Here is an 11,699-nt window from a genome sequence, read left to right on the forward strand (position 1 = left end):
AAATATTTCTTGCATCTAACAAAATGGATGTAATTTAACAAACATAAATCAAAACATCACAAATAAATGTCAATGAGAACCATAACTACAATACAACCAATTTCTTCCTAAGAACCGAAAGCAGTTAACATTAAACTCTAAACCTAGGGCTTCCCATTTGATGCACAACAATGAACCCATAACATAACTACATGCGCCTAGGTTTGCTAGCTTTTCCACGCCTTAGCATCATCCTACGCTTGTATAATACATATATTGAGGGATAGAAAGAAACCCTAAGCGATGACGATTATTACGTTCAAAAATCCGACTAATATATATCGAATCGATGCGAACAAAACTAGGAGGGGAGCGAGAATACCTTGCTCTCGAAGATCTACGGATCAAATCAAAGTTTTCAAGGTCCAATATGCCGATTCGTGAGGTAGGGTGAAGTGGGGAGAGAGAAAACCCGAGAAGGAGGAGAAACAAGAGGAAGAACGCTCGGGCACGAAGCTTGGGTTAGGTTAAATGGCAGGGAGCTCGGCGCTAGTCACTCTGGCACCGAACTCGGCGCCAAGATCTACGGTGCCGAGCTCGGCGCTAGGGACGTTGGCGCCGAGACGTGTTAGCTCGGCGCCAGCATCAATGACGCTGAGCTAAAGGTCCATATTCTGAAATCTTTTCTCCAAGGGTCTATTTATAAGAAACTTTCAAAAAAAAGAGCTAAAATATTAAAAATTCGGTCATCAGGTAATATAATGTGTGCTACTCCAGTACTATGAGAAGTTATATGATATAGGCATGCAGCAGTGCAAGTTGGTAGTAGCTAGTAGGCTCATCTCATCAGTCATCAGGAGGAGAGGAGAGCAGGCATATGAGGCATGGACCACAGCAGTTTGGTCGGTCGGGATCTCGTTGTAGGAACGACGTCCCACGTTATCGTGCGCCCTGGCCGGCCCTGCATGCCCCATGCACCTTGCATGTCAATGTTCTTCAGCCGCCCAGTCAAAGGACACATGCATATATGTGCATCTATCAGCTGCGAATTGATGGCCATATTAATTATATATATTTTCTAATTTGATCTTAGAGCTAGCTAGATCGAGGGTGTGGGGTTTAATTAAGCTTGTGATCAGCGACGGATACGATACGACGTGACAAGTGGTGCATGACAGATGATGCATCAGCATCGATGGAGAGAGAGCAGCATCCGGATCAGAAAACAGTTTTGGCAGTTGCATCTGCAAGTTGGACCGGACGGCGGCCCCGCCTCAAACAAGATCTCTTCCTTCAATTCTGACCTGTAGTTTATAATTTCTACTGTGTGGAAAACGGCCGGCCGGCCGTATCAGATGATGGAACCACGACGACTGTGAGATGACCGGCCGATCGATGCATGACCTCCGTCGTCACTGCTGACAAGTGACAATCCTGTCGATCGATCGCGAGAGATGTGATAGCGAAGATCTCGCGGCCGGCCGGCCGGATCGGACAAGGGCACAAGGCTGCGTGCCTCGATCCATGGCATGGCATGGCGATGTGGGACGGCCCGGCTGCAGGGTCCGGCGGGCATAATGCATATGTCTGCTCTCTGAGTCTGACCCGTCCACCGTACCGGTGGATATCGATCGTCATGTGCCGGCAGATCGGTAGATCCAACGCAACTACTCCTCCGGGGAATTTAAAGCCCTGACGTACCGGGAAACGATCCGTGTCTGGATGCTGTTCCCAGACATGAGCATCCCCGGCGTGCTGTGCAGTGCACCACGAGTAATGGCGGCGGTTGCTTGCAGCAGCTGCTGCTGGACCCGGCCGCCAGAAGCGCCCCTGGGCCGGTGCTGCCTGCAGCCCTGCACTGCACCCTGCTGGGCTGCTGCCTGCCATTGGCCATGGACGACGTCGGTACGTGTACGCGGTACGCCCTTGCCGGTGGCCAAGCAAGCATGCATGCATGCGCGCACGCACGTTCGTTGGGGGCGCCCGGCTTGTTTGCCGTGTCTCTCGGCTCTCTCGCTCTGCATGCGCGCGCGTACGTCGTCGTGGTCGTTGCCGTGGTCGGTGTAGCGCGTCTGAGGCGGCCTTGCCCTTGCGCGCGGGCGATGGTCGATGCATAGTCGTAGCATGCCTGTGGGCTGTGACGACGGCCGGCCGGCCGGACGTTGATCGTGGCCCTGGTGCCTGGTGGTGGGACGTACTGCTGGCCCTGCACCTGCATGGCCGCATCGTCGACCCAACGGCCGGCCGGGCCACATGCGCCGCGCACGACATGCCGGCCATGCATGCATGCACACCGCCCGTCAGCACTCTGGAGTTGTACCATTTTTTGACTAGCCAAAAAGGCAGAGAGTTCCAACACCAAAGGCTCCGTCGTCGACGACATAACGCGTTCAGTCCAGGGGGGAGGTGAATACAGTAATTCGACTATCGCGAAAATTAATGAACCATCTAGACCTCTCCGACATTTTATTGTTACTGCCCTTTTGCATTGTTCCTTCTTTCCTCGCCGGTATCATCCAGATTTTGTGCCTCTCGTCAATCGTCATCCCCGGTATCATCACATATTGTCTACAGTGCTAAGTTACGTTTTTACTAAAAGTATTAGCGACATTGCTAATTTACGTACCTTAACGTTGCATAGTTAGTAGCTACACAATCTCTGTAAAAGATTTACTGCAACTGTAAGGGTGCTTGGTTCGTGGAATGGGATAGTCCATCATCGTCTCATTCTTCAGTTTATAATTCACAAACTAAAATTATAATTCACAAACTAAAATTAGTACCGGCATGTGGAATAAAGTGATTTCACTAAATTTGAGAGATAGAGCTATGATTCGTCTGTAGGATATTTAGGCAATTTCAGTAGCAATTTAATACAGAAAAATAATAATGCCAAGTTTGTGAAATCAGACATATGCACATATGATCTAAGTGTCAAGAACAGGTAGACGATACTAATTATTATGATTTTAATCACTAAAAATAGAGGATGAACTACAACATACCCTGCAGCAACAGAGCCGGTTGCGCTAGTCAACGTAGCGTTTGTTGGAGTAGTCGTCCCGCTCGATGCAGTGCAGAGAGGTTGCAGTGTCGATCTCCTGTCGCCACCACGAACGCCAAGAAGAAGATGAGGTTGTTGTACGATCGAGCAGTCGCGTAGTCACTACCCAAAAACCTTATTGCTGGTCTTCACCCGAGGAGATGAACTCACAAACGGCACCGGTTTTGGAGGGTTGCTCTCCCTATTCCAGTGCGCGCAGGAACCGAGACGGGGATGACAGATAGCAGCACAATAGCAGCGTGACGATGTTCTGTCTATGTGTTCTCAACACTCGCGAACAAGAGAAGGAGTGCCCCTTTTATGCAGCAACAAAGGAAGACGAAAGTGATGAGCGCATGAAAATGTAATGTCTAGCATGGCAGAATCCGTTACTAGTAACTCATGAAACTCACAAATCAATTGTCAGTTACTAGTAATGGAAACCACTAAGACATACATCATAAACCACTATCACATAATGGTCATCATGCACATAAAACTCGTCAAACCATGAGTTACACTGCATAAAGCACCCAACAAATTACACCTAGCATTAACTTTAATTTTGGAATTTCCTTTGATTTAATTGCTGAATAAATTGGATAAACCCAATTAAACCCAACATCGTCACCTCATCTTTAGAACAGATTGATTCACCAAACCAAACACTCCATGACTCTATGCAACATTTTTCAAAAACAAATTGTGGAACCACCTCTTAGTGTGACTAGCTAGCGTGTACGTCAACCCCCTAACAAAATCTGGTCAACTTCATGGGACATTGATCGTCGCTCTTCTTCCCACCACCTCTGCGATCGCACCCCAAATGTCATCAATGGACTACCATAGCCACACACCGGTAATACCCACTAAATCGAAATTGGTCATATTTGGACTCAAGTGGAGCTGTGTGGTGGTTAATTGAATACTTCTAGTATGGGTCACATATGTAGGATCTGATTGGTTGCCTGCACAACTTCTCTAGTACCCTAATATAATTTGCTCATGTTTATTTACTTGCACAAGTCTTTTTGCAGGTTAGCACTCTCTCCTGAAAGCAGGCCTAATCTGCATCCAACAATTCGATCAAATCCTACGTATCCAGCTATGCAACCTCCCCCATGCACCCGTTCTGTAGCCCAAGGCACACTCCGCCCAAAGTGAACCAAACGCGAACAAATTGTATAGCCTTGTCGGACTATGCTATGCACAGCAACCTCTAATGCAAAGAACCAATTACACAGATATTGTTGAGTAGTGGACGGGGTCGCTAATTTTCAGCTGCCCCAAAACTTTCTTGCTTCAGCCTTCAGGCATCTCATCTCAAATTATCTCTGGTTTGTATACATGCATGCACACATATATATATATCGTATAATAAAATTTCAGTTACTGTAGTACGTATATGATTGATGCCAAATCAATGCCATGTACAATCATGTACCCTCCTTGCATCCACCGGTCCAAATCATTGGGTTGACCACCTTCGGCTGTCCCCACACAGAATCAAACCAACAAAGAGATCACTGCCGCTAGCTGCTGCCGTTTCGTTCATCACGCTCTCTCCCTCCCTCCCTCCCTCTTTCTCTCTGAATAATCATGTAGCCATATGATAATATGATTATATTTTCCCAAGGAGAGTAGTAATATATAACAGTGAGTATAGTATGTAGCAGTGGCATATAACGACGGATCACCTTGTTAATCCTCTTTTCATGGCCAACCGCTGCCCCACTAAACAAGCTGCCCTTTTCGCTTTTCCCGCGCTTATATATACTCCGGCCATGCAACCGCCCCATGCACCACCATTCCAACAACTACCAGCTCAACCACCTCTGCTCTGACCCCCTTCCTAGCTTCTGCATCATCTCATCTCGCTCTCCTCAGCTTGCTTGTCAACGACGACGAAGCGCGCGCAGACACACACCACTCTCTAGCTAGCTGAAGCTCTCAGCCTGTGCCCTGTGGTCGTCGACACGACAGCATGAATTTCTCGTCGTATTTCTTCTCCTCCTCGTCATCCTCGGACAAGAAGTCGTCATCGTCGTCGTCCAAGCGCCGGCAGCAGCAGCAGGCGGCGCAGCCGCAGGCGGACGGCAACACGACTCGGTACCTGGGCGTGCGGCGCCGGCCGTGGGGCCGGTACGCGGCGGAGATCCGTGACCCGGCCACCAAGGAGCGGCACTGGCTGGGGACCTTCGACACGGCCGAGGAGGCCGCCGTGGCCTACGACCGCGCCGCGCGCTCCCTCCGCGGCGCCCGCGCGCGCACCAACTTCGCCTACCCGGACCTCCCGCCGGGCTCCTCCATCACCCCCTACCTCTCCCCGGACCTCACCTCGGGCGACAACGCCACGCAGCTCCTCCAGCCATTCTACGCCGACCCCGCGGCCGCGTCCCTGCAGCAGGCGGCCCCGCCGGCCGCGAACGGCGGCTCCGGCGGCCACTACGCCTCTGCCTACGGCGGCTATAGCGCCGAGGACATGTCCGCTCTCATGGACGACCTCGCAATACCCGACGACCTGACCGCCGACTACGGCGCCGAAGATGGCGGAGGATCCGTGGACATGATGTCCTCCATGTACAGCGGAGGCGGAGGCGGCGGCAGCGCCAATGCCAGCTCCGGCAACGGCGGGGGCGGCGGGTGGTGCGACGCGTCGGAGTTCAGTGCGTACGGTGCGTCGTCCGCCGCCTCGCACGGGGTCTACTTCGAGGAAGGGTACGTGCACAGCCCGCTCTTCTCGCCGATGCCGGCCGTCGACGACGCCTGCGCCGACGGCTTCCAGCTCGGCGGCTCCTCGTCGTCCTACTACTACTGATCGCCGTCGTCCATCCCGCTCGATCGGTGCCGTTGTCTTCCCGGATCGATCGTCGACCGCCTCTGCGCCCGCCGGTGGTGGACTGTGGCGTGGTGAGTTGCTGGTGCGCTTATAGCAGTTTAATTACTTTCCTACAACAGTCGTGTCATCATATCATAGTATATTAATAATAATACTCTCCTATGTACTGTCACTGTATTTTGTCACTTTTTTGGGCCTCCATCTCCATGTTCTGGGTGATGGATGGGCCTTTCATATTGGGCCGTGATGTGTTCTTTTTATGCTCCTTTCTTATTTGTTTTTTGGGTGCTTGTATTAGTAGTGATATATATGTGTAAAAATGATCAGTCGGCATGCACTCGTGTGTTGCTGGCGCTTCAGTTCAGTGTAATATCTCTTATTAGCTGCTATTATATGTACATTTTTTTTCCCTAGTGTACCCTTTATTGTTTGTATATGACAGTTCTACCATATTGTTGGTGCATTGGCTGTTCTTGCATTGGCTCAGACTGGATACACCGTTTGATGCCGTGTGAAGCAGGCAGCGTCTGAATGGCCAAAAGAGCCAATGATCTTGATGCAATTATTAGACTACTCGTGTGAAGCTCACTGACCCATAGCGTACATGTGTGTGTAAGTGCAACCGTCGAAGCAGGCACACTCTGCTATTCAGCAGTCACCGCGCGCCGTCGTCCATGTCCATAGCTGCCATTCTGTCTGTTCTCTGCCGTCACTCTCACCCTCGTTCAGGTGTGTCTGATCAAATGATTGTATCCGCTCCAGCAACAGTACAAATTAACCTTGCCAGAAAAAAAAAACAAATATTCGAGTGGTTAGACATATTATATATTTCAGGATCTCCAATTGTTCTTTGATATCGATTGATGTCTTCAGTAGCACTTCATTTACACCCGACAAACACATCCATTTTACCGCGCCTACTGTTGGGTTTGTCCACCTGACCCAATACAAAACATGAACTCATTTAACTACCCTACTAGAGTATTTAAACTGGGTCACTCGCTCATATATTTTGTTTTGCTACTACTAGTACCACTATTTGTCAAATGGTTCAGCCCGTTCGCTTAAGCTAAAAGCAGCTGCTGTGGCAGCAGCTGCGCTTTTTTCCTCTCTATGAAACACTGTACATGCAGCTGCAAACTGCTGTTGGTGATTTTTTACTGTTGTTAATTATGTTTTCACACTAGGGGAATGCCTAACACTAGTACAAGAATCTTTTCCGAGGCGGGCATCTCATCCGCCCCGGCCGAGAGGTCACGGTAAATGGATCTTTACCGAGGCGGTTGAAATGCCCACCTCAGTTAATCAAATAAAAAAAACCCATACCCAGCCCTAACCGGGCCTGGATCTAGGCCTCGCGCCGCTGCCCCTGCACGCTCCTAGACGTCGGATCTGGAGCCACGCCTCCCCGCCGTTGCCACGCCGCCGGATCCGTTGCCAATGCACAACTCCTCACCGAATCCGCCGCCGGTGCGCTCCTCCCCGCCGGATCCGCTGCCGGCGCGTCCATCCCCGTCGGATCCGCCACCAGCGCGCTCCTCCAAGCTGGATCCACCGCCGGCGGGCTCATCCCCAGTGGATCCACGCCGTGCTGGAGCCATGGAGGGAGGGGAGAAGGGACGCGCCACCGCCGTGGCCGCCCCACGCCGCCCCGTTGCCGTGGCCGCCCCACGCCGCCCCGTTGCCGTGGCCACCCCATGGAGGAAAGGGAGGGGCGCGCCGCCCCGTGGAGGAAGGGGAGGGGCGCACCACCCTGTGGCTGTGGAGGGACAGGAGAAGGGGCGAGCCACCCCATGGCCGTGGCCGTGGCCACCACGCGTAGCCGCCGAGAGGGCCCGAGCCTCCCCGCCCCCCACCCCGGGAAGGTCCGGCCACCGCATCTATGCCGCCGGGAGGGGCGGGATGGGGAGGGGAGGGGCGCCGGGACGAGAGGGGAGAAGGCACGCTCTGAGGAAGGCGAGGGGAGGGGGTGTCGGGCTGGGGAAGTGAGGGAGAGACGGCTGAGTGAGGGAGTAGTGAGTGAAACCGTAACTCCTCTCCTGTGTATATATATATATATATATATATATATATATATATATATATATATATATATATATATATATATATATTTGCTGGGCCTCGGGAATATTAACCGTGGCCCGCCTCCAAAAATGAGGGTATTTTTGGAGGCGGGGCCACTTATAAGGTCTGCCTCGTAAATCGATTTTGCGAGGCGGTTCACTGTGACCGTCTCGGTTAATAAAAAACGACCACCTCGGTTAATCCCAAGCATTAACCGAGGCGGTTTAAAAGTCTACTCGACTCTGAGGCCAATTTTAAAATACCTCGTAAAAGATTTTGTGTAGTAGTGTAAATTATAGACTACCCACTACCAAGTTCTCGACCACTTGAAGAAGAATTGTAAAGCCGAACAAAATATATTGGTCATTTTAAAGGAAAAATGTGAACACGTGGTTGAGATGCCCATGTGTGTTGTGATGATGAGTGATCGTCAGGAGATGATCGAGCTTTGGTTTAGTGTTTGGACTAACCATGATGTGAGCGTGGTGTTGTGCAATATGTCTCTTGGCTTGTGGTGCGCAGGTGTTGAGAACTGAGATGGTCGATGGTTATGCAGAAGGTCAAGTTATGGTTTACATCGGCTGACTAATTAATTAGTTTTCTCCAAGTCATGGTTTACATCGGGTCGGTTCGCATGTCACAAGAGGGCTTCTGCAGTGGTGTTGGTACCAACTATTAGCGGTGAAACCTTAGTGGAAGTGTAAAACAGGCTTGGAGGAGATTTGTGAAGGCCTTGTAGTGAAACCAGGTCGCCCATTCTTGAAAATGTGATATGGGACTAGCTATCCATGGCAAACGGGAATCACGACTCATGGTAAAAGTGCGCAACCTCTGCGTAGTGTTAAAACTATCATATTAGCTGTGCTCGCGGTCAAGAGCGACTTGGACTTCTTCAAGATTAGTGAATCTTTGTGGGGAATCCATGTAAGGTCATTTTTGTAGAATTTTTGAAAAGTGAGTTTGCATCTCAATTTTTGCATGTGAGTACATATTTGTATGCACTATGAATGTTTCAAATCTTAGATTTTTTTAATAACCTAAATATGTTTTTTGAATTAGTTTTCATATTTCCTCCTAGCACGTGGTTAGCACCAGGGCACGAGCGGATATTTTGCGTGACAAAGTCACCAAAGACGTCTTAATCTACGGTATAGCTCAACAATACATAACTTTTTTGTTTGTATGTTTTTAGTATTTTGACAGTTGTACTACCTTCAAATATAGCCATTTTGATTTTTGACCGTATGACTTGCTAATAATTATATCATATCAATATTGTGCTACTATATATTTCCACAAATTAATGATTTACCATTTATATCCCTGATTTGAAAGTTTGCTGTTAAAGCTTTTGACATTATTATTATTATATTAGTATAGTGCCACCTTATGTTACATGTTCGTGATTTTGTGGTTCTGTGGACTCAAAACAACATCCACACGTAAGAGAAATTGAGCATAGCTCAACTAATTGGGTTTATTATGGTGGAACCTATCCACCTGGTTTGAATCCTCCAATACTTTTTATATCATTTATCAAAATTCTCGTTTCAGAAACTCCACAATTAATACAATCATTTAAGTGACCCAAAGCAAGATATCAACGTTGATACTGTAATGCTTAACAGAAGTGGGCATGGTGCATTGTTTGCATTCAAATCGATTTCAGAGCTACTACCAATACTCTCAAGCTAGGGAATAGAAGACGCTTTACTAACAGAATAAGCAGACCTGAGTTTAGAAAATTTAGTAGTGCATGTTTGTCTTTTGGATTCATTTGATCTCGTGCAATTGCAACGCATACCTCATAACTTTCCCGGGAGAGGTTGCTATGGCTTAGGTTGCCATGGCTTGGCATAGACTTCGCTATAGCTCATGAATAGATAAGGATAATGCTAGACTTCATTGATATAGGTGTTCATAATTTTCTAGATTTATTAGAATAGTAAATGTATCTGTGTGTTGTAATAGGACATAAAAACTATCAAAAGTATTATAAATTTGTCTGTGCCCTGTTCGCTTGAACTACTTCAGTAATACTTTTCAGTAAACGAACATTATTTTTCTCTCACAACAAATCAGCATAAGCATCAGCATAAGCCAAATTTCAGCAAAACGACGTCTTATTATTTTTTGGTCCTTCACTCTTTAACTACCGAACAATGGAGAGTTTTCTTCTGTGTAGACTTATATGACCCGTACTCATACAATTTAGAATAGCTCGCATCTAACGATGACCGTTGATAGAGTCCGATTCGAAATAACCTGCACTCATCACTTGTGCTCATATAAATTAGAATAGCTCGCATCTAGCAATTATACGGAGTCCGATTCCAATATGTGTTATATGCCACTGCAACACATGAGCACGTTTGTTAATCTATCTATACCTACCTAATAAAATATTAAAAAGCCAAAGTTCCTACTTTTTTTTCACTGGCCTTCTCCTAACTAATTTTGTGACTAAAAATGATACGTGTTCGTGCTGTCCATATCTATACTCTAAATCGACTCTAAAGTCCAAATCAAATAAAAACAGGCAATAAATCGAATCAGTGCTGGGTTTGCCTGTGTCTATTTTCTTTTCGTTTCTATTTTCCGTGGTCCCGTTCGCATTTTTTTATCTACTTGGAGTACGTGTTTTATTTCCGTTCGCGTAAACGCGCGAATTTCACCTTTCGAGTCCGTGACCTTTTCGTTTTTTTTGGGTTTTTTTTTTTTTTTGCCTTGGCCCGTCCGTTTCTTTTTCTGTTTGTGCCTCTTCAGCCGTTCAACGGCTGCTCCTTTGTTTGTCATGCAATTGTGGTCCAGTTCGTGCTCCGGTTCAATTGGGCCGGCACGATGCCCGTTTTGGAATCGGATTCATATCGTGCTACACAAGAGCTATTCTAATTTGTATCAGCACGGCTTATTATATATATAAGTTACTACGTAAAAAACGATTTATAGCAATGGGATGAATTTTTTGTAGGGACGACTGGTGATGGAGCCGTCCCTATAGTGACGTGTTCGGGAGCCCGGATACTAGCCACCCCTACATATGGAACAACAGGGGCGGCTAGTAATATGAGCTGCCCCTACAAATAGGTCTGATTTATAGGGACGGCTCACTCACCAGCCGTTCCCGTGTTGCTATTTGCAGGAGTGACTGGTGATTGAGCCGCCCCTACAAATGCCCCCATATAAATACATCCGATTTGTAGGGGCGGCTCAATCATCAGCCGCCCCTACAAATGACCCACATATAAAACAACTGCAGTACCTTCTTCCTCCTCGGGTCACTCACTCCAACCCGTAAAAATGGTGGAGAGGCATTGGGCACCTCCCAAAAATTGCTCTACTAAGGGGGAAGGTTTTGATCTGAAATCCTTTGGTGTAGAGGTTGTAGAAGGTAAAAAATTTTTATTCCACATATTTTTTAAGTTTTAATGGTTGGTTAGTGAGTAATTAAAGTTTTATTTTTCTCTCTTTTATGGTGCTTGAGCTACTTATGAAGTAAATTAGACCCAAGTTTTAAATGTACTAGGATAAATTAGGGAGGGGAATATGATCATACTCTTATTTGATCCATGTTTCTTGATTTTAGTGAATAATTAGTAAGTTTTATGCATGTTTCATGTGCATGTAGATCTAGATCTAGGGTTTGTTTTTTTATTAATTTCATTTTTGTAAATTTATGTTTGATAAAATTGGACTAAGGTTTGTATGAAAGATATTGGGTAAAGTATAATTATTGCTAATTATTGTCTTTAAAATTGTTTATTGTAATTAATA

The 11,699-nt window shown here is 47.3% G+C and overlaps 1 protein-coding gene across 1 annotated transcript; it reads left to right on the forward strand.

Moving 5' to 3' along the window:
- Positions 1-4,918: 4,918 nt before the first annotated feature.
- LOC136491161 (ethylene-responsive transcription factor LEP-like) lies at positions 4,919-5,840 on the forward strand. The gene has a single exon (XM_066487394.1). The coding sequence runs from the start codon at positions 5,007-5,009 to the stop codon at positions 5,838-5,840; it is 834 nt and encodes a 277-aa protein (XP_066343491.1). The 5' UTR covers positions 4,919-5,006.
- Positions 5,841-11,699: the final 5,859 nt, after the last annotated feature.

The sequence above is a fragment of the Miscanthus floridulus genome, chromosome 11, assembly GCF_019320115.1.
Source record: "Miscanthus floridulus cultivar M001 chromosome 11, ASM1932011v1, whole genome shotgun sequence".
Taxonomy (NCBI): Eukaryota; Viridiplantae; Streptophyta; class Magnoliopsida; order Poales; family Poaceae; genus Miscanthus; species Miscanthus floridulus.